Source organism: Calliphora vicina, chromosome 4 (assembly GCF_958450345.1).
Source record: "Calliphora vicina chromosome 4, idCalVici1.1, whole genome shotgun sequence".
NCBI lineage: Eukaryota > Metazoa > Arthropoda > Insecta > Diptera > Calliphoridae > Calliphora > Calliphora vicina.
The window spans coordinates 101,011,356-101,036,083 of record NC_088783.1 but is presented as its reverse complement, the minus strand read 5'-3'; the positions used below and the strand labels follow the sequence as shown (position 1 = coordinate 101,036,083).

General features: G+C 31.0%; 1 protein-coding gene across 1 annotated transcript; it reads left to right on the top strand.

Moving 5' to 3' along the window:
- Positions 1 to 10,553: 10,553 nt before the first annotated feature.
- LOC135957180 (reticulocalbin-2) lies at positions 10,554 to 24,310 on the top strand. Its single transcript, XM_065507869.1, has 5 exons — positions 10,554 to 11,274; positions 15,507 to 16,356; positions 18,998 to 19,141; positions 20,788 to 20,997; positions 23,883 to 24,310. The coding sequence occupies exons 1-5, from the start codon at positions 11,272 to 11,274 to the stop codon at positions 24,053 to 24,055; spliced, it is 1,380 nt and encodes a 459-aa protein (XP_065363941.1). The 5' UTR covers positions 10,554 to 11,271; the 3' UTR covers positions 24,056 to 24,310.
- Positions 24,311 to 24,728: the final 418 nt, after the last annotated feature.

Here is a 24,728-nt window from a genome sequence, read left to right as displayed (position 1 = left end):
AATTAAGTTGCATTCCCTAGAAGCTATTGGACTAAATAACCATAAGTACAAAAAAAATATATTGAATGAAACTTATTTATATCGTTTTCATTATAAGGTGGTGTCGATAGCACAGCTGATTATTATACCCTTCTTCACCTTCGTGAGAAGGATATGTATATATAAGTTTGTCATTCCGTTTGTAATTTCTACATTTTTCATTTCCGACATGACAAAGTATATATATTCTGGATCCTTATAGATAGCGGAGTCGATTAAGCCATGTCCGTCTGTCTGTCTGTTGAAATCAACTTTCCGAAGCCCCAAATAACTTACATACACGATTCATACATCAATATCTCCGGAATTCTTCCGGCGCGGTTGCCATTTAAAATCGAGAAATCCACAAATGGCTGAGATAATAGAAAAAAAAACCAGGACAACCTCGATTTTTGACCTATGTATATCTAAATTACTAATTCATTAATATAGACAATATGGATATCTAATGATAGATATTTCAAATACCTTTGCAATGATGTATATAATACCATAGTAAGTTGGACCTACAATGGGCAAAATCGGAACAAATATTTTTTAACCCGAACTTTTTTTCACCAAAAATTTTTTTCGCTAAATAATAAAAAAAAATTTTAAAAACTAAAAAAAAAAATTTAAATAATGTTTTTTAAGTTTTAAAAAGTTTTTTATTGAAGCAGGCGTACCCCAAGGAAGTATACTGGGTCCCTTCCTATATTTGCTATATACTTGTGATATGCCTACAAACAGTAGAACCCACATATCAACTTTTGCTGATGACACAGCTATACTAGCCATTCATGAAAACCCCCAAGAAGCATCTGTACTGTTACAAGACCATAAAGGTAAACGAGCAAAAATGTATACATCTTACATTCACATTGTGTAGAGAATCGTGCCCTCCAATCCTAATAAATAATTATATAATACCTCAACAAACTGAAGTTAAATATCTAGGTCTGCATCTAGACCGACGTCTTACCTGGAAAAAGCATATAGATACGAAATTGACTCAAATGAAGTTAAAATTACTACAAATTTACTGGCTAATTGGTAAAAACTCGAGATTGAGTTTAGATTGCAAACTTTTGCTGTACAGCTCAATAATAAAACCCATATGGTGCTATGGAATTCAATTATGGGGCACGGCCTCAGCTTCTAATATTGAAAAAATTCAAAGATTCCAAAATAAAATATTACGAATGATAACAGCAGCGCCTTGGTATGTGAGAAATATTAACATTCATAAGGACCTAGGTGTCTCCCTGGTGAAAAATGAAATAAAAAAACAAGCGGAGTCATATTTTAAAAAGTTAGAAGTTCACCCAAACCCACTTGCACGAACATTAATGGGAAGTAATGGCTACATCCGACTAAGAAGAAGGAATCCAACAGACCTGCGCTAATGATAGGATCTATAAATTAAACAAAATTTTTCGTCCAACTGTGGTGGGACGTAAATAAAAAAATAATATTTAGATTTGAGATTTGAACAAATTATTGATAGTTCACATTATTTTGTGAAGATACAATAAATAAAATATGAAATAAAAACAAAAAAACTTTAATCTAAGTTAATATTTTGATTATTAATTGCGATTCTGCTAATATTTCGCCATATGTCCACACCACTACCGCAAAGTCATGTTTAGACCTAAAATTTCTGTTTAGAAATTCTGTTTGGCTCAAGTCCTAAGTTAAACATTTTGAAAGATTTGTTTTTAAAATTGTAACTTTTTGCAGTAAATTTATATATTTATAGAAGGAGCTATCGGACCACTTAGACTCCCTTTATCTTTAGTTATTTGTCGAATTTCAGAAACAATACAATTTTTGTAAGTCATTATTACCCAATAAGCATTTTCGCTGGAATTCAAGTGTAAAGCAAGTTTAATTCCAGTCATACATTCACATTTCAAGGGTTGAAATACACTTGTATTACGCTTTAATTCAATAGCATTCTCCAGTGAATAGCATTCTCCAGTATTTATACAGTTGAGTGCAAGTCTTGAATTAAAATGCAATTCAAATAGGAATAATACTTGAATTCAAGCTTTCAAATACAGTTTAATTCAATCCTTTAATTATTGTTTAATTCAAGTCGAAAAAATAATCGGATTCAAGCTTTGATTTATTTATTTTTCTAATTAATTAATCTCAATTTTTTTTGGATTCTATTTATTTTGCAAAAAAAAACATGTTTTATATATTATTAAAATACAAATCAATTAAAAAAAATCAGCTCATTGTAAGATTTTGGAGATACATTCTGAAGTTTTATTATTTTCGATTTCCTCTGGGAATCTAAAACAAAATAATTAAGAGTTTCATCTACTGACGAGTCTTTCATTTTTGGAAATTGGCGATGGATTCTGTGTGATATGGAAGGAATTTGTTATACAGTCCATAATGCTTTTTCGAATTTTACTTACTGATGTTTGATTTGATAGAAAAATTGTTTAATCTATTTTCAATTGTTTCTTAATATTTTTTTTTAATTTGATGAATTTTATTTGTTTGACAAAAAAGAATAAATTAACAAAATATTGAAATATTTCAAAAATAATGTTTGACTTGAAAAATAATTGAAAAATGGACTGGAATTCAAATTGAATTCAAATTTAATTTCCAACACTTGAAATTAAATTTTTGAGTGCTTATTGGGTATACATAAGTATGTACAATGTACATTTATTCGTTTTATTCGATTATTCTACATAAAATTTTTCGAATTATTCGTTATTCGAAAATGGTAATTTTTAAGGTGTTCGAATAATTATTCGTAAGAATTTATTCGATTAATCGAACGATCATTATTCGAATGAATACCCTAGTACATACCTTCTTTCAATAAATTTGACTTCATTAGTGTGTTTTGTTCTTAAAATTTTATTTTATTAATGATTTCGTTAGCTTAGTGTACAAAATCGTTTTCAGAAATATTACAGGAGAGTTCTAAAATCAATAATTTTAAATATATTTGAAATCTGATAAGGGAGTTTTATTACTTACATATTTGGTATGATTTACATATATATAATGACAAATAAGCACAGCTAAGAAGAAGTGCATTTGCATCCTATATGTCCTTCATAGGGACTTGTGACATTTTCTGTTTCATATCAGAAAGTCGAGGTGATAATAAATTTCAAAATTATCAAATATTTATTTAAAAAAATTATTGAAATTTTTTGGTTTAAATTTAATGAATAAACCAATAATTAAAACAAGTATTACATATTTAATAACATATACATATATACTCAATTCCATTTGATTGAAATTTTTACAAAATAAAATGGACTTATCACTTTTGTATATTTATAGTTATTTAATATTAACCATTCCTTTTTTTAACGCTTTATTGAATTATTGGATCTGTCTGTTATCGACCTTACAATAAGTATTTAAATCTTATAACTAAAATTAAAACTATTTGCTCTTCAACAAGAGAGCCTTAATGGTAAACTGTCACTCATCTTAGCGGGGTGGTAGATCTGCTCTACGGAGCCTGGATCGGGTTTGGGTCTGCACAAGTTGTCTTGCAAACGTATTGGGATGGTTTCGCAGCTTCACAATATATTTCTCACGGACTTTCTTGAACTCTTCCTTTACCAATGTCACTTCTAGGTCTCTGTGGATGTTTTCATTTCGTATGTACCATGGTGCTCCCGTCATGGTCCTAAGAATTTTAGATTGGGCCCTCTGTATAAGATCAATACTAGTGTTGCTAGCCATTCCCCATAATTGAATTCCATATGTCCAAATTGGTTTTAAAACGGTCTTATACAGGATGACTTTATATTCAAGGCTCAACCCTGATTGGTCACAGATTAACCAATGAAAGCTAGAGGCTTTTAACTTCATGTGAAGTCTCTTGGTTTCTATGTGTTGGCGCCAAGTAAGCCGTATATCTAGATGAATACCAAGGTAGGTGACATAATCAGGCTGCGGTATATTAACGTTGTTGAGTGTGACAGGTGGGCAATTTCCTCTCCTTAGAGCGAACGTAACATGTTTACTTTTCAGCTCATTTACCTTTATTCGCCAGTTTTTCAACCATGACTCCACACGTACGAGGTAATTCTGTAGTTGACTAGATGCCATGAGTGGGTTTTCGTCTGAGCTAATAATGGCGGTATCATCAGCAAATGTTGAAATTGTTAGTTTATCGCGCGTAGGGAGATCGGAGGTGTAAATCAAATACAGCGTAGGTCCTAGTACACTTCCCTGTGGAACGCCAGCTCTAATCTTGTATTCTCTCGTCACATAATCATTGTACTTAACTCTGAAAAGTCTATTCGATAAATAAGACTCCAGCAATTTATGAGTACATAGTGGTAATAAACATTTGATTTTATGTACTAGACCTTTATGCCACACCTTGTCAAAAGCCTGAGCAACGTCTAAAAAGACGGCAGAACAATATTTCTTTAATTCAAAAGATTTTCTAATCTCTCCAGTTAAACGATTGACCTGTTCAATGGTGCCATGATGTTCACGGAAACCAAATTGGTGTACTGGGATAATGTTTCCATCATTCAAAAAAGGTATTATCTTTTCCTGGAATATTTTCTCGAATAGCTTCGACAAACAAGGGAGTAGGCTAATAGGTCTATAAGAAGATGGCAGTGTTAAATCTTTACCCGGTTTAGGTATATAAATAATAATGATATTTGAGAAAAACCGGTTTTCTAAAAAATGCTAATTTTCGGTTAACCGACAACCGGTTTTTTAAAAAGTCGGGTTTTTATAAACACTATTCCCTAGGCCAAAACTGGCAGATGGCAGGCCCCTTTCATGAGTATTAATTTTCTGAGTGTACTCGTATTATATAGCAAGTTTGATAACAGCTGTTATATTTATAAATGTTTTAATATTTATTTAGGATATTGTATATGTTTGTATGCATTGCAAGTAAAAATATAAATATTTATTTATTTATCTTTTAGTAAACTTTAAATGGATTTTATACAACAAACAGTTTTTATGACTTGCAACATTTTTTCTTCGTTGATAAAAATTGTCGTAAAAATAATACATAATAACAATAATAATAATAATAATAAAACTCATATTTCAACACATTTGATACCTTTTGTTGTTCCATTTATAATCATCATCCTCTAACTCTGGGCAGAACATAAATATTTAGTAAACTTTCGTATTTTGTTCTTCCACTTTAGAAATTATGTTATGGATGAAGTTCTATTTATAACTCGCTACATATTTCTTTTAAACAAATGGACTAAAAAGAACAAAATTATATGAATTATTCGTCCTTGGGGATGATATCGCTTAAAATTTTAAAAATTTCATAATAAACTTTGAAGTTTTTTATTCTTACAGGAAAGTTAACTTTTACTATTACGAACTTAAAGGCAAGTACAGTATTCCACACATACAGTATTGGCCATAACTAAAGCAGCCCCTCAATGATTTTTTTTCATATGGTATTTTTATATATAAAATCATAGTTTTAAATATCTATTTTAAGGTAGAAAATGAATCGGACAAAACTAAAGCACCCCTTCAAGGATATACTATAAAAAAAAATTTTAGTTAATTTTTTGTTGCAAATCCTTTGTTTTGGATGGCACAAGAACATCTCTTGGCATAGAAGATATTATGTTTTTATGGCGTTTTTCGATATTCCTTCCCAGGCTATTTTAACGGCATGAAATAAATCGTGAAAATTTGCGATCCTTATTTCAACAATTTTCACGATTTATTTTCATATTAACAATGTGCCACAAGTTCTCAATAGGATTGAGATCGGGAGATTGACCAGGCCAATGAAGAACTAGAATCTAATTGCTGTGTAGCCAAGTCTTACAAACTTTGGAGGGGTACTTAGGATCGTTATCCGCTCCCTATAAATGGCATCTCTTCACTGGCATAAGGCAACATTACAGCTTTCCATACATCACGGTACATGAACCGATCCATAATCCCATAAATTTTATAATTTGGCCCAAATCCTTGACCAGAAAAGCTACATCTTCCTATATCACTACATCTTCCTATATTTTTATCTTTTGGAATTGTTAAGTCCATTCATTGTGATTCCCGATAACTCACATTGCAAATATGCAGTACCGAGTCAAATTTTTAAACATCTTATAAGAGGGTGCTTTTGTTTTGTCCGTTGCGTTTTGAGTTTTTATATGATTTATCATTTTAAATTAATTTTTAATAAAATTATTTTTTACTAAATGAATATTAAATGAACATTAACAATATTAGTTAATAAAATATATACATAATACATCCCAAAAAATACACATCAAAAAAATTATGATTTGAAAAAATCCATTGCGGGGGTGCTTTAGTTATGGCCAATACTGTACATATCGTCCCCTTAATAAAACAATAGTGTATATTTTTTTTCCATTTTGAAATATTTTTTTTTTGTTTTTATTTCATATTTTATTTATTGTATCTTCACAAAATAATGTGAACTATCAATAATTTGTTCAAATCTTAAAACTAAATATTATTTTTTATTTACGTCCCACCACAGTTGGATGAAAAATTATGTTTAATTTATAGATCCTATCATCAGCGCAGGTCTGTTGGATTCCTTCTTCTTAGTCGGATGTAGCCATTACTTCTGATTAATGTTCGGTGGGTTAGGATGAACTTCTAACTTTTTCAAATATGACTCCGCTTGTTTTTTATTTCATTTTTCACCAGGTCCTTATGAATGTAAAAATTTCTCACATACCAAGGCGCTGCTGTTATCATTCTTAATATTTTATTTTGGAATCTTTGAATTTTAGAAGCTGAGGCCGTGCCCCATTAGTAAATTTGTAGTAATTTTAACTTAATTTGAGTCAATTTCGTATCTATATGCTTTTTCCAGGTAAGACGTCGGTCTAGATGCAGACCTAGATATTTAACTTCAGTTTGTTGAGGTATTATATGATTATTTATTAGGATTGGAGGGCACGATTCTCTACACAATGTGAAAGTGAGATGTATACATTTTTGCTCGTTTACTTTTATTCTCCATTGTTTTAACCACCTTTCTATGTCGAGTATATGGTCGTGTAAAAGTACATATGCTTCTTGGGGGTTTTCATGAATGGCTAGTATAGCTGTGTCATCAGCAAAAGTTGATATGTGGGTTCTACTGTTTGTAGGTATATCACAAGTATATAGCAAATATAGGAAGGGACCCAGTATAGTTCCTTGGTGTACGCCTGCTTCAATAGGCTGTGGTGAACTTATGAAGTCTCCCTCTTTAAGAACGAACTTTCGATTATTTAAATAACTTTGTAGAAGCTTGTGGGTGTTCACTGGTAAATATTGTTTTATTTTTATCGATAATCCTTCATGCCATACTTTGTCGAAGGCTTGCGAAACGTCGATGAAGAGTGCAGAACAATATTTTTTTTCTTCAAATGTCTTGGATATGATATCTACCAACCTGTGAGTTTGTTCTATGGTGTTATGTTTTTCCCGAAATCCGAATTGATGAGTTGGAATATAATCAAAATGATTCACTATCGGCTTTAACTTGTGCATTAACAGTTTTTCGAATAGTTTTGATATATTTGACAATAGGCTAATGGGTCTATATGATACTATGATTCCCCCCCCAGTACATTACAATTTTTCGAAATTTTTCCATAAATTTTGTTAATAAGGCTTTATAACTTCTAAAATTTGTATGAAAATTAAAAAAACTAACAATGCAGTTTGAAAGATCAATTAATTCTTAATAATTTAGGGACAACAATTTTCATAAAAATTTTAATAGTTATAAAGCCTTATTTACGAAATTTATGGAAACATTTCGAAAAATTGTAATGTAGGGCACCTTAATGATCCAATTCATAACAAAAACTTAAAATATTTGCACTCAAAAATAAAGCTCGGACATTTTCTTTTAAAATGTGTCCTCAAAAGTAATGAAAATCTAATGTACATTAGTGTGTCCCAAAAAAAGTATTTTTTCTTATTTTCATGGTTGCTCAAGCATAATTTGAAAGCTTATAGGGTAGAGTAATTTTGAGATTTTTTTCAGATTTTTCGAAAGGTCGCTCAAGTCGAATTTTTGCCAAAAATCGGGTTTGTCGGCCTTTTTTTGAGTTTTCTTCATAACTTTTTCAAGATCCACGATTTTCATTACTTTTGAGGACACAGTTTAAAAGAAAAATGTCCGAGCTTTATTTTTGTGTGCAAAAATTTTTAGGTTTTGTAATGAATTGGCTCATTAAGGTGCTCTACATTACAATTTTTCGAAATTTTTTCATAAATTTTGTTAATAAGGCTTTATAACTTATAAAATTTTTATGAAAATTAAAAAAACTAACAATGCAGTTTGAAAGATCAATTAATTCTTAATAATTTAGGGATAGCAATTTTCTTTTAGCAGTTTTATTTTAAAATATACCAACAATGTTTGTACTCAAAAATAAAGCTCGGACATTTTCTTTTAAAATGTGCCCTCAAAAGTAATGAAAATCGTGGATCTTGACAAAGTTATCAATAAAACTCAAAAAAGGTCGACAAACCCGATTTTTGGCAAAAACTCGATTTGAGCTAAAATCTCAAAAATACTCTACCCTATAAGCTTTCAAATTATGCTTGAGCACCCATGAAAATAAGAAAAAAAAAACTTTTTTTTGGGACACATTAATACATATAAAAGAAACGCCCTAACTTGCCAAAAACTTTAATTATAAAATAAGCTGAAAATAATGAGAATTTGACGAAAAAACTACTTATTATTGTACTAGAAACACCGTACGACACTCAATATTAGACACGAACCGGATGATATACGTCTGAAACAATAAATTAAATGGAGAAAAACTGCGTTTTCAGTTTTTCATTTCGTGATCCTGTTTCCTTTTAAAAGGACTTCAAATTTTCAGAGGAGTACATTTTTAAAAAAATGTTTTAAAATACTTCTGATTATCCTACTATTTCAAATGATCAAGAAGAGTTGTAAAATATTTCGTATTATTTTTATTTTATCCTGTAAGGATCAAAAGATGTCAAAAATGTCCTTTCAAATTTTGACTAATTATGGACCAATCGTCACAAAATTTGGTGGGATGAATTGCGAATATATGAAACATATTTGTGTTGAATTTTGTTTGGATACTGACATATTTCAGAGATTTATGTATATTAATGACATTTTCGAGAATGTTGCTTATATGGGAGCTATGGAATATTGTTGACCGATCGTCACGAAATTTGGTCGAGTTCGGCTTACATAAAACTTAATTGTGCTGAATTTGGTTTGAATATGTTTATGATTAAAATATTTATGAGAGCTTAACTATTTTCAAATAGGCCAATTGTATGGCCTATATATGGGCTAGGATAAATAATGGGCTGATTCTAACAAAATTCAATAGCCGTTGTCCTTGGGGCAATATAAAGGTTTGTGCCAAATTTTGTCGAATTATCTTTAAACCTGCGACCTGTAGTTTGATTACAAGGTTTAAATGGATGGACGGACAGACGGATGGACATCGCTTAGTCGACTCAGAAAGTGATCCTGAGCAGATTGGTATACTTTTAGGTGGGTGTTGGAACAGCCCTAACCCATTATACCTCCCCCACTACGGTGGTGTAGTTTATAAACATGCACTTTTCTTAATACAACTTTTTTGTATACTAATACATTTTTTTTTATATTTTAATTTGATCTTTATATATATAAAGGATGAAATTTTGACATTTAGTATAGAATATTTGGGTCTTTAACGCACCATTTTTTTAAAAGGAATTTATTGGCAATCTTAAAGGATAAACATTTTAAAGGACATTTTTGACATCTTTTGATCCTTACAGGACAAAATAAAGATAATACAAAATATTTTACAACTATTCTTGTTCTTTTGACATACAATTTGTCATTGTTGGAATAGTAGGAGTATTTTTAAATATTTTTTGAAAAATGTACTCCTTTGAAGTCCTTAAAAAAGAACACAGGATCACGAAATGAAAAACTGAAAACACATTTTTTCTCCATTAAATTTATAATTTCAGACGTATATCATCCGGTTCGTGTCTAACGAATTTTTTCTCTATTTGTCGTACGGTGAAATAGTACTTATTTTGGTTCGCGATGTCCCAAAAGTAAGCGATTTTAACTTGTTCTGCAATAAAGGATTTGATAAGAGATTTTGTTTGGCTGAGACACGAACTCGAACCCAATAACATCAATAAATATAAAAAATTAAAAAAAAAATTCTCCTCCAGCCGTGAGTTGAACTCGGACCTCATGTTTAGACTGTTATTTGACTTGATGAAGAAGTCCCATTTTCTCAATCCATGGTTATTTTTTATGGTGATTTTATTAATTGGAAGTATGTATATCATTACAAAAAACGATAACCAGACATTGAGAAAATGGGGCTAAGTGCAGTTTTTGCTAGGAAATGATGATGAAAATATTTAAGCATATTGCATTTTCAAACAACAATTTTAAATGAATTAAATATTCAGCGAACATGCATTTTACATTTATTATTATTATATTTTTTTTTCAGATATATTTACAGAAAACCATTAAATACTATTTGTAAATGCATCAGAGAGCCACTTTCAATTATTAACAGACGGCCATGATGTGTGGATGTGATAAAATTCAATTAAAAATTTAATAATTTACCAGCACATTTAAGAAATTATAAATAAAAAGGACACGTGTCTTGCCCATCAGCAATGCAGCAATATTCGACAATATCAACAGCAACAGCAGCAGCAGCAACAACATTATTTAAAATAAAAACCTGTCAACTATTTTATTGCCAATTAGTAAAATATTTATTGACACTGGCCGAGCAATAAAATCGTATGTACAACGAATATTGAAAAAAAAAACAAAAGAAAGAAGAATATTAAATTTATGTACATAAATCATTTGTAAAACAAGTGGTTGTTCGTGTTGACACGTTGTTCTGTTCCTGGATGCTGCTCTGGCCACGAGAGTGCAACATATTGACATAAAATTATAAAATTATTAAACAACAATTGACGGCTGACAATTAAAAGCTTCACGATTGGATTTATGAAATTTACTGCTCCCTCAAATTGCCGTTAATTGTATTTTGCATTTGCAGTGAAAGTGCCTGTCATCCTGTTCTGGGTTTTGCGAGAGTGTGACGAACATTTTATCCTCAACGAAATTCATTTTATACCGTCAAGTTGGAAGGAAAAAATCTGTTTACAGCAGTTAATCATTTTTTCACTGGTTCATCATTTGCCAGGGAAATTCGACAGCTAATGGTGAGTGTTTGTACAGAATTATTTAAATATGTTGTTTGAAGTTATTTTAAAACATGTATTTACGTTGGTCATACCAGTGAATTGAAATAAATTATTTTTGTTAGGTTAGCTTATAAGGATGTCATTGGTGAGTCCATTGCGGTTCTTTTACCCTCTTCTTCTTTCTTTTTAATTTATCGATAGACATCAAAAAAGATTCCGTTTGTAACACATCGAAATATTCACCGCAGACGCAGATCATAAGATACTGAGACGATCTAGCTATGTGCTTCCGTCCGTCTGACTGTGTGTTGAAAACACTATAGGGCCCAAACGAAAGAATATAGCTGGCTGAAATACTCCCTATTTGGTATTGAAAATGGGCAATATCGGTCCATGATTTAAGCTAGCCCCCATACAAATGTCCCCCCGGAATACTGTTTGAGCAGTTATAAATATATTGATTATGCGGTAATTCTGATAATATGTTGCACAAATTTGTTGTAAGTACTCTGAAATTATACTGTATAGTATGGCGCAAATCGGGCAACATTTGTCCCTAGTCCCCATACAAGGTCCCCCTCAGAAAATGACTTGAACATTCATAATTGTCTTAAACTAATTAACATTGGATATAAACAAGTTTTATATAAACCTAAATCATTCTACCAACTTTTATAAGGATGGGTCTATAATTGACCCATCCCCCTTATAACCCCTATATCAGAAAAATATTTTATTGTCGCATATTGATTATGGGTATACACTCTAACTTGTTTTATATTGCAACACTGATTCATTCAATTTCATTAGATCCTGAAATAAATAAGATCCAAATACAGTGTAGGGCATTCTACTCCACAAAAAACCATGGAATTTTTATTTTAAATTTATACAGAAACAAGTAAGAGAGCTACATATATTCGGCTGTGCCGAATCTTATATACCCTTCGCCAAATTATACTTCAAAATAAAAATATTTTTAGGTAAACAAAATTTATCTTTTTTTGCAGTTTTTTTAATTTTTTGGAAAAAATTTTTTTTTTAATTTTTCTAAATTTTAAGAATTTTTTTTTAATATTTAGCGAAAAAAAACTTTGGGTGAAAAAAAAATATTTTTCCGATTTTGACCCATTGTAGGTCCAACTTACTTATACTATATCTTTATATACTTCATTGCAAAGGTCTTTGAAATATCTATCATTAGATATCCATATTGTCTATATTAATGACTAGGGGGCGGATTTATATGCAAATGCATGTTTTTTCTCGAACGTCCAAATACAATGTAGAATAATTATCTATCCGAATCGCACATTTTGTTGCAAAATGGCATCGATTTGTTAGTGCATATTTTTGCATATTTTATTGATAATGCATATTTTGTTATATTTTACTTCAAAATGCATATTTATGTGCATATTATGCCAATTTTTAATAAAAAATAATTTTTTTTTCGTTAATGGGCAATACATTGTTTCGACAAAAAAATTTTTGTCGAATTTGTTATAGAAATAGCAGTAAATGTTATCGACTAACTTCTTTCGACATCGAGAAACTGGCATTAAGTTCTTCATTTCTCTATCAGTAATTAAAAATTATCATTTCAAAACGTTTTTCTTCAAAAAAGTTTAGTTTTTTTAAGTATCAAAAATTTATTAAATGTATCGAAAAACATTCACATTTCATTGCAAATTCGATTTATAAGAGATTTTGTAACACATAAACAGTTACCGCTCCTGACAAGTAGTTTTACTAGACTGTCGTAAACTAGTGATTTTGGATAACTTAGACCCAAATGCACTACACAATTAACATTTAAATTCCCTGCATTATAGATTACATAGAGACACTTATGTAAGTGACAATTTTATGTAAGTGACAAACTTTATGCTAGATTACATCGGATGTATAAAGTAACCAATTGACTTCTATCTGCATTACAAATAGCACGTCAAATGAACCAAAATATATAAATTGGAGTCAGCCAAGTGATTCGGTATTATTAACAATTTCCGCCTATAAGGGATACATTTACTAATTGCTTAATTGCTGGGTTATTATGAGATAAATATTAAGGTTGGATGCTACTCTACAGTACGATCAAAATATTGATGATTTTAAAAGGAAAGTCACAATATAGAAGCTCTAAAGATTATGGCTTTAAACAAGTATTCATACCAATTAAAATATCCATCGTTTTTTTAGAACAAAAATTATTTTAAAAATAGTTTTAGAACTGTAATGGTTTAATTCCTGGTATAATTTGAATAGTTCTAACTGCTGGCAACAGTGTTGTGTATTTTTTGGACATTTCGAAATCCATACTTAATTATTTTATGTTTCTGCACAAAAATATAAGGTGAAGGGTATAAAAAGCGTGGCTGAAAGAGTTAAATTAAATTAACATATACATATTTTCTTAGAACAAATTCTACTGTGAGATAGCAAAATCACAATAAATAATATTAAAATCACATTATTACTTCCGTTATTTCAAATTGACTTTCCGACCATGAATGCTCGATTGTTGAAGAACAAGTATACAAGTGAAAAACTTCGGTTATTTGCAACAAGTTCCCTAATTTCAGCAGAACACATTCCATTGTACTCAAATGTTCGAAAAAATTAATTCTTAATTGCATTTTTAAATCAAAATAAATTTTATATCTTAACCATTCCGTTAATGAATTCATTATGAATTAATTCATAGGCTTAATTCCTTTATACTTCAAAAGTATTGAATGCATTCATTCATTTCAGTCTTCCATCTTTATAGAGTTAATTCCGAATTAAATCATTAAAATTTGTTTGAATTCAATTGCATTACAAAATAGTTTTAAAAATGTATTTGATGGTTACATTTTTCGTCAATTCTATTCTATTACAAAAAGGTTTAAGTGAACTTTTTTTCAATTCATTTTGTAATTGATTCAAAGCAATATAAAAACAAATCTATTTAAATAAAAGCCTTTGAATGAAGCTAAATAATTAGATGCTAAATAATGGGCATACCAAGGCGAATTTATTGTACAGGTGGCGTTGATATTACAACAAGTACAACATAGCAAAAACAACATTGTGTTTTATTGTTGCTTGAGGGGCAAATGTGTCAAAACAAAATATGTCAAACAATCAAAAATTTGTGAAAACAAACAAAAATAATAAATTTAGTAAAAAATAAAAAAGTAATTAATCCTTGTTATAGCATTTTTAAAATGGTTTGCTGTGCAAAATAAGAGAACTCCAAGGCGGACAGCTCCAACAAGATGTGCCTCCAAAGAGGATGTGCCTAAGCCTGCGAAACGCAATGTGGTCCGAGCAAACTAGAGCTTGTCGGGAGAAGTCCAGACAGCAAATTTTGCTCCACTTAAGCAGGCGGTCATCACTTGGAATGCGAAAGAAGCTACCGTTTCCCGGTTTTTGTTTTTTGCATATGCAGCAATTGTTGATTTTATTTTATTTTCACAAAAATAAATTTCAAATAATTTAATTTTGAAAGTAACATTTTTTTGAAATTGAAAATGTAAACAAAAAACAACTTTTGACATAAAACAAATTCGCCTGTATACAACTTTTGACAAGTCGACCCCCAAGGCGAAAAAAAAAGTAGATCAGCTGTGCTGTTAACGCCACCTGTAAAATAAATTCGCCTTGGGGCATACCAGGGCACACTTAGAAAGGTGACTGCGATGAAACAGCTGATTATTTTTTTTACTCAGTTTGAATTGTCAATTCACTTGTGGTTGTTGTGGCGAAAAATACAACAAACCCAAAAGCAAAAACAACAACAGGCAACTTTGACAGTTCACCTACTTTTTAACAAAAACAAAGTACCTGTTGTTTTTGTATTGTTGTAGTGATGAAGTCACCTTTCTAAGTGTGCCCTGGGGCATACATTCGATAATTTCGAATTAAGATTTTAGTGAATTAAGCTCAAATTGAATTAATTAAGTCGAAGCCCTGATTGTAGTAATGCTGGAACAGTGGAATCAATAGAGTTGATGTAAATTATTTAATCGTAAAAAAGCAACACGAATCCGCTTACATGACTTCTAGCACTAAGCCAAACTCGATCAAGACTTCGTAGGGGCGATCTACTACTTCTTTAGGTATTGTTTTCAGTTCTAATCTCATTCAACTCGAATAATGGGTCACAAATAGTGTTGGTCGTCTCAATACATCTTATTTCGTATCTATTTCGCTCTGATGATTATTTTTACGAACTTATGTCTTTTTGTAACTCATTACAGACACGAACTACATCCGCAAGTGTCGATGACACTGCCGACGCATTTACAAACGTTGACCAGATAACTGGCAGTAACGATGAGACACAGACAGACATTTCACATGCAATTGAGACGGCAGCCACTGAACAAAGTACATCGATAGCACCCTCACCCTCGGTAGAAGGGATTTTAGCAAAAACACATCCACCCTTGCGGCGACGTTCACCCAGACAACGTAAAAAAACAATTCTACATGATGGCAGTGGCGACGAAGAGCTAACAATAGCCGATGCATTAACAAAATCCAACAAACGTCATAAAGATAGCAATACTAGACCAGAAATAAATAGCCAACGAAATCGTCGACAGAGAAATCAACGTAACCAGAGACATACTTCAGATCCTGACACGGATTCTTCGTGTGATTTTACAACCACCACTAGTGCAGCACAACGTCAGCAATTTCCAAATGTCTTACCAAATATCCGTAACTCATATGTCAGAGATTTCGATGGGGAAATCGTTTACGAACACAACGACAATGAAGAAGACTACTGCAGTGATCATGAAACAAAACGAGACGATGACGAAGACGTGGAATACGATGAAGAGGATTACGATGACGAAGATGAAGACGAGGAGGAGGAGCTGGAAGAGGGAGATAACGATTATTTTGGTGAATCTCCATTGACGGAACGTAAACGTAGTAATACTTCAAGTACGGAGGGTGGGAGTTTGCGGTTCAGCTCTACGCGTGACAAACGTGTCAAACGCAAATCAAAAATACGTCAATTTTCAACACAACGAACGTATTCAAATGATTCTAATGAAGGAGGCAGTGGTCGCATCATATCAAAAGGACAAATGAGAGGTAAATGGATTGCATTTTATATACTAAGAAGTGATTATATTCAAATTTAGTTCAAAAACAACATTCGTATGTGTGATTATTTTGAGTAATTTTTTTGTTTGAGTTTTTTTCTAGTTTCCGCTCTATGTTCTCTATGCATACATACATATTTTGGTTGACTTTTGGAATTTTTTAAAATATCTGTTGTATTTCTGATATAATTTCAAATAAAAATATGGTCCCTATAAAAAATAAATTCGAAACATCTAACATAGTACTCATTTTTAAGATTTTTTCCTAAAAACTATTTCACTTATATATAATTGGTCAATTCACAAGGGATCCTTCATGTCTTATTGTCATAATGTCCTAATATTTCACAATGGTTTGGAAATGTTATTGCCTTTCAAGCAAAAAATGTCCTAAAATAATATTAGTTTGCATGCTATGTATATTGTTATCGTAACCAACCAGCAAATACCTGAGCCGAACGCCTATTAGTCGGTTAAGCCGAGCCGACAAGTCTTGAAATGTTAGGACATTATGACAATATGACATGATAAGAGACCTTGGGAATAGACCAATTATATATATTTTGTTATGTTATGCTTGGACACTTTTGACGAAAATTTTTTCAGATTTTTCTAAAACGTCAAAGTCTTTATTATGAAAGAAATACAATTTTTCCATTTTATTCAGTTATGAAAAAACTAAATTTTTGGAGTATAATTTTCAGGTTGGAATTTTATTCATTATGAAAAATCACTAAAGCTGGGTTTCCGCATACAACGTAATCGGCGCCGATAACGAAAACTGAAACTGAAAAACATTGGTGTTCGTCACCGTCTCGTTTCTGAATTGTTTTCGTTTCAGTTGGGTGCGTTGCGGCATAAAACAGAAACGAAATTATTTTTTAATTTTGGATGTCGCACATTAAATAGAATTTCATTACTTTTGACAAAATCTATTATTTTTTCATCTTCCAATACAGAAAATTTATTTTTTTATTCATTTTGATTTTTTTAAATTTGAAATAAAAAAATAATTAAAATAATTTCGTTCCTACAGCACCGTTTCGTTCCCAATTTTCGTTGCCGATTTCTGAAACGAACTTTTTATCGGTGCAAATATATGAAATTCCGTTTTCGGTGCCGATTACGGTGTATGCGAAAACGTAGCTTTATTAGGGTGGCCCTTAATAAACGAAAGTTGGATTTTGGCCATTCTCACCCTCCAGTTTGGTGAACATTAGTAAAAAATCATCCTCAAAAAATTTTAGGTAAATCGGTTGGGGATAAGACGTGCCGCAAGCCCTCTGAAGTTTTGAGATGCATTTACAAGGGGAAAAAATGCATTTTTTTTCAGTTTTTGTAAAAATTTTGCCATTAAAAAATTACTTTTGTAATTTAATTTAAAAGAATCGAAATGTGTACGTAATTGTCGTTCTAATGAGACATAAAAAACAGAAATCGGTCAAAAAATGTTAAAGTTATTAAAAATTCGCCAGGCCATTAACGTGTCTCAGGCCACTAGAACAAGAAATGTAGGAACAAAATTAACATATTTTGATAAATATTAAAATAAGAGCTCATTTTTACTTAAAATATGTCCATATTTACTTGTATATGAGTTTTTGTCTTCGTAGGATACCGTTAACCTATTCTTAGGTATGAACAAAAAAATAAAATTTTTTTAACGGCAGTTTCAAAACTCCATTTTCTCAATAGGTTTTACTTAAAATTCATAAGAGTAAGGAAATAGAGCTCATTGGCCTAAAAATTGCCAAATAATTGGTTTTTCTCGAAAATTTCAAAATTTAAATCGCAGGTACGGAAAAACTATAAGAGATATTTTCATAATTTTTTCACATTTTTATTCCCTATTATATTCTTAATAAATCCCAATGAGATGATCTAAAAATTCTGAAATTTGTTTAACAAAATTTTTAAAAATTTGAAAATGGATTTTTGTTCATACCTAAGAATAGGTTAACGGTTTCCTACGAAGACAGAAACTCATATACAAGTATATATGGACATATTTTAAGTAAAAATGAGCTCTTATTTTAATATTTATCAAAATATGTTAATTTTGTTCCTACATTTCTTGTTCTAGTGGCCTGAGACACGTTAATGGCCTGGCGAATTTTTAATAACTTTAAAATTTTTTGACCGATTTCTGTTTTTTATGTCTCATTAGAACGACAATTACGTACACATTTCGATTCTTTCAAATTAAATTACAAAAGTAATTGTTTAATGACAAAATTTTTACAAAAACTGACAAAAATGCATTTTTTCCCCTTGTAAATGCATCTCAAAACTTCAGAGGGCTTGCGGCACGTCTTAACCCCAACCGATTTACCTAAAATTTTTTCAGGATGATTTTTTTACTAATGTTCACCAAACTGGGGGGTGAGAATGGCCTGAAAGATACATTTACATCTAGTCCTAAGGTTTACAATAACTCCAAATACATACTTGTACATAGTGTTTATATCTACCTATCAGGAGACGTACAAACTTTGACTTCTCTGGAATTTTGAATGATATAGTTTTACTATCCGAGACTATTCACAGTTGAACATGTGATTCAAAGTTCCTGTGATTTCAAACTTCTTTATTTAGTTATACATTTCCAATTCGTAATAATTTGATTACAGAATTCCGAGAAGCTTTCCGTTTATTTGACAAAGATGGAGATGGTTGTATAACCAAAGAGGAACTGGGAACAGTAATGCGTTCTTTAGGTCAATTTGCTCGTGTTGAAGAGCTACAGGAAATGTTGCAGGAAATCGATGTTGATGGTAAGTACAATTTGCACATAAACATTTATCTATTGTATTTAATAGGAATATTTAAATTTTAAACAAAATTCCTTATTTGCTAAAATAAAACGACAAGCTATCGAAGAACTTTTTTTAAATTTAAATCTTGCCTAATCCAACTTAAGCCTTGACTATAAAGTCATGCTGCATAAACCCACCTTAGAATCAATTTAGATTGTGGAAAACTACAAAGAACCCAATCGAAAATATTAATGACCACGGGTCAGGTAAAACATGGAACATAAGAAATGAGAACATCCACATAAAACCAATTTTCTGTGGAAATTTTGTTTTATAAACCTTTGATAAATTTAAAAATGGATTATGAATATGGGACTCAAGCTACAAAGCCTTCCGAACCCGCTGGCGTGACATCAATGATTCGTGGAGCTTATATATCTTAGCCAGATAAGCTAGAGATTTCCGGGTACCGCTGCTAGTTTTCTCTTCCTTCGTTTGGCTGGTAATGAAAATATCACGTGGGGGGCACTCGGTAACTACTACACGGCGACCTGCCGAACAAGCTTGGTCGCCATGTGGGCGACCTTCTAACGATCGACTGTTTTGGATTCCCTTGTCCTTATTGGTGGGAGGTGATCCCTCTGCCTTCTGATGTTAGTAAATATCACAGTGATATCTAGCACCTTGTCAGAGAGCAGAGCCATCTCCTCGAACTTTTCAATGGAACTTTGGATTCCCTTGTCCTTATCGTTGTGAGGTGATCCCTCTGCCTTCTGATGTTAGTACCTCTAGCACCTCGTCAGAGAGCAGAGCCATCTCCTCGAACTTTTGAATGGAACTATATTCACCAAGAGAGTCTCTCGACAATCCCAAAAGACCTTCCACTTCCAAAATCCTAACCAGCTCCATTATACTGGCATGAACCTCCGTTAGGTAATTTACCATCATCCTCCACGGATTCTTCTTCGTACTTGAACACCGTAACTTCAAACCCAGCTACCTCTTCATCAGTACTCATTACCGTGCCCTCTACTACTACCACATCCTTTCCAATTAACCTTCAATCTTGTTCCCACGAGTATGGATGTATTAACGGACCATCTCACACGCACAGACTAGGCAACTAACATACAACATCGATTTGCCCTGACACTGAGGGGAGTTGTTAGCGGTTAGATTCTTTAAGCACAAATTACCAACCAAGTTGGCCTTAAAAGTGCATATATAACGTTCCACCCATCGGTAGAGCCCCTACGAAACAAGGAGCGAACGTAGTGCTCCCGTTGGGAGTTTAACAAGTGCTAACCGACTTTCATATGATGGTAGATTAATGTTACTATTCCATAGAAGTTTATGGAGACAAATTAGTTTTTTGATGGATCCAATTTTCTTTATATGGATTTCGAACTGTGGATCCCAGGCAAAAGATGCCTATTTTAAAATTGGTCTTACAAGTGACGTAAACAATTGCTTTGTGGCATAAGGATTATCAAATCCCCAGCACTCTAATGAAACTTAAATAAGGATATAATTGTGCATAAGGAAACATTTAAAAGTTCACATTATCCGTACATATTATTTTAAAAATCTTACCAAATGTTCTGAGACCTAAAAGCAAATATCGTAATCGTAATTGGTTTTCCTTTCATTAATTTAATTTGCAGGCGATGGCAATGTTAGTTTCGAAGAATTTGTTGACATCCTGTCGAATATGGCATACGAAGATAAATCAGGACTTTCGTCAGCCGACCAAGAAGAACGTGAATTACGAGATGCATTTCGGGTATTCGATAAACATAATCGTGGTTATATTACCGCTTCAGATTTAAGAGCCGTATTACAATGTTTGGGAGAGGATCTCGATGAGGAAGAAAGTAAGTAAAAATTAACTGATTTGTAAAACCAATAAAGATCCGAAAATAGTTAAATAATGGAATTTGGTGGCAAAGCATCTGCATTTATGATTGAAAATATAAGATACTTTAAACTAGATACATAATCTTTGGAAATATATAATAAATGAATATATTTCGTTATACTGCGAGTCAGCAGGCGATATTATAATTGTGAGTAGAGAAATTAAACATATTATAGAAGAATAAGAGAGTTGTACAACTGGTCAACAGCTAAAAAAAAGGTTTCAATAATCACTATATAGATTTAATGCATCATGGTTACCTAAGTACAAATATGGTAAAATTTTTTAATTCTATGGATAGATTTTTATACCCTTCACCATGAGTTGCAAGGGTATATATAAGTTTGTCATTCCGTTTGTAATTTCTACATTTTTCATTTGCGACCCCACAAAGTATATATATTCTGAATCGTTATAGATAGCGGAGTCGATATAGCCATGTCCGTCTGTGTGTTGAAATCAACTTTCTGAAGCCCCCAAATAACTTACATACACGAATGATACATCAATATATCCGAAATTCTCCGAAATAGGTCCACAAATGGCTGAGATATAAGGAAAAAACCAGGACAACCTCGATTTTTGACCCATATCTGGATTACTAAATCATTAATATAGACAATATGGATATCTAATGATAGATATTTCAAAGACCTGTACAACGACGTATAGTAAGTTGGACCTACAATAGGTCAAAATCGGAAAAAAAAAATTTAACCCGAATTTTTTTTTTCACCAAAATGTTTTTTCACTAAATATTAAAAAAAAAAAAATTAAAAACTAAAAAAAAAATTTTTAAAATTAAAAAAAAAAAAATTTAAATTAAAAAAATTAAAAAACAATTTCGAAAAAACAAATGGAAAAAAAATTAAATTTTGTTTACCTAAAAATATTTAAAATTTTTATTTTAAAGTATATTTTGGTGAAGGGTATATAAAATTCGGCACAGCCGAATATAGCTTACTTGTTTACTTGTTTTTTTCTAAAATTGATAACTCAAAATGGGTTAGTCCGATATTATTGAAGTAAACTTTCATATTTACATAGCCTTTAATCTGTTAATATCAGTGTTTGAAAAACTAGACTACAAGTAGCAGTAGCAACGAAAAAACACAAGTAGTCTAGTTTAAAAATTAATAAAAACTCGGAGTCAATCAATTACTACTACTACTGCTACCTTCACATTTTGGTAGCAGTAGTTGTAGTAGTACCAATAAAAGAAAAATTTAAAAGTAGCAGAGTAATTTATTTTCTACTAGGATCGCCTGGTGGTCAAAATTCGACCACTAATAACGAAAATATACAGTTACACGAAACAATTTTTCACGTTTGAGTACAAATACACGTGTATTTAGATGTGTATAAACATGTTGTTGTTGTTGTTTTTCAAGCAAATTTAAAACGCTTTGTACCACTTTTACGAAAAGAATTTTTTAAAAAAAAATTATATTGTGCACATCTAGAGAAAATTACCTTTTAAACCATATATGTTTCATCAATATCGGTGGACAATACTTAAAAGTGTACCACAAAAAAACGTGTGGCCTATTTATATATAAGATTGCTACCTTAAAAAAAGTTTTCATGTAGCAGAGCCATTAGTTTTTTTATTAATTCTGCTACTTTTAAAATTTAGTAGTAATAGAAGTAGCAGTTAGGTAGTAGAAGAAGTAGCAGTTAAGTAGCAGTTGAGGTAGCAATAAAATAAGTCAAAACAAAAATCTTCAGCCAAAAAAGTATATTGTGTTTTGTTGTTGTGAATGTACATTTGTGTAAGTTGGTCATGTTGTAAACAAAAGTTCGGCTTTTTTGTTATACACACAGACAACACGATCTTTCTGTTAGCAACACGAACATCTGAGACGAATAAAAACGAATAATTCTTTCAAACACTCTCTAAACTTTTCTTTTTTGACTACTTTTATTGCTACCTTAACTGCTGCATCAACTGCTAATTAACTGCTACCTTATTTCTAAATAATAAAAATTAAAACTCGATATAGAGCAGTAGCAATGATTTGTATTTTTATGCTACTACTCCATTTACAATTCATGTTTTATTACTACTGCTCTGTTAAGAGTTTTATATTTTGAAGGTAGCAGTAGTTTTAAATAAAACAAGAAAACGAAAAAAGTCAAATGCTACTGCTACCGCTACATACACTTTTTTGAAGCAGTAGATGTAGCAACAGTTAAAAATTTGTTAGTTATCGTAGCTTTTCAAACACTGGTTAATATAATAAATTGAAGCAAAAGATATATTTTTTATGTGAAAATATCTTTTTTTTGTTTTAAAAAAAATCAGGATAAACAGAAAACTTAAGAAATTGTTTAGATTTGTTACTTTATAGCAAAGCCACATGTAATAGGAACAAAATGAGATATCGATCATAAAAATCGATGGATTATTTTCGAATTTATTCACAATTAAGTGGGTTTGTTTTTGTTAAAATTTTTGTTACAATAATAAAAAAACATGTTATGTAAATCTGAACTTTTCTAAGTTTACTTCAATAATATCGGACTAACCCTTTTAGAGTTATCATAAATTATGTGGAGAAACATCTTAAAAAAATTCACAATTTAAAAAAAAAACTTCTCCATAGAAATAAAAATTTTTTACCATTTTTGTGCTACTGGAACCACAATACATCAGAATTGTGTAGTGTTTTAAAAAGCCTCTAAATTTTTTTCGATTTTGTTGCCCTGTGTAATGTTTTAATGGATAGAAGTACGGACATCCTTAATTGAATTGAATGTTAGTCATCCCAACATGTATTTAAAATACTAAAATTTATTATATTTTCGTTTTTTTTCTTTCTTTATTTGCTATACAAACAGTTGAGGACATGATTAAAGAAGTGGATGTCGATGGCGATGGTCGTATAGATTTCTATGAATTTGTACATGCTTTAGGTGAACCAGAGGATTCACAGGAAAATGACGAGGAAGAAGAAAACACAACATCACCATTGCCAACACCCAAATCAAACGTTTCTATAACGTATGAATAAATTTAAAACAGCTAACAAACAACAAGAAAACTATTAAATTTTCTGCAACAAAATATTGAAAAACTTGTTTTTTTTCGCATAGTAATTGTAATTTTCTAGGAAACCATGAATTATATTAAAATTTTTAACTTTAATGAAAAAAAAAAAGAAAAATTACAATCAAAATTGATATAAAACCTATAAAAATCATGAAGTAGAAGGAAAAAAACCATTGATCTTTTAACAAATACTTAAACTAAATTCAAACATAAATACATACAACTTATTATTAAATCATAACTTTTTTATAATAATAAAAATTACAATTTAAATGCAAAATTCTTAAATAATTTTTTGAATTTGTATGTTCTCAACATGGAATTGCAGCATTTATAATTTTATAAGGTCTACTTGTAATGGATCAAACTATTGAACGAAATTTTACATTAAAACAAAACAACGAAAATGAATGACATTCATTAGTTAATAAAGATTCCGGTTTGATTCTCTATATTTATTGAAGGCTATTGATTGAATTTGTTCTTTTGTCTTGAAAATTCCCAATATTGGTTGGACAGTTATGACATTATGTCATCGAATTTCTACATTTTATTCAAGTTATTAATTCTATGAAAATCTAACCCCCTGTCTATACCTGATAAATTTTTATCATGATAAACGCCACAATGATTGT

Bases quoted from the DNA above. Each gene is read 5' to 3' on its own strand.
- LOC135957180 (XM_065507869.1), top strand. The intron at 19,142-20,787 runs GTAAGTACAATT...TTTAATTTGCAG, and splicing joins GCAGGAAATCGATGTTGATG to GCGATGGCAATGTTAGTTTC. The intron at 20,998-23,882 runs GTAAGTAAAAAT...CTATACAAACAG, and splicing joins GGATCTCGATGAGGAAGAAA to TTGAGGACATGATTAAAGAA.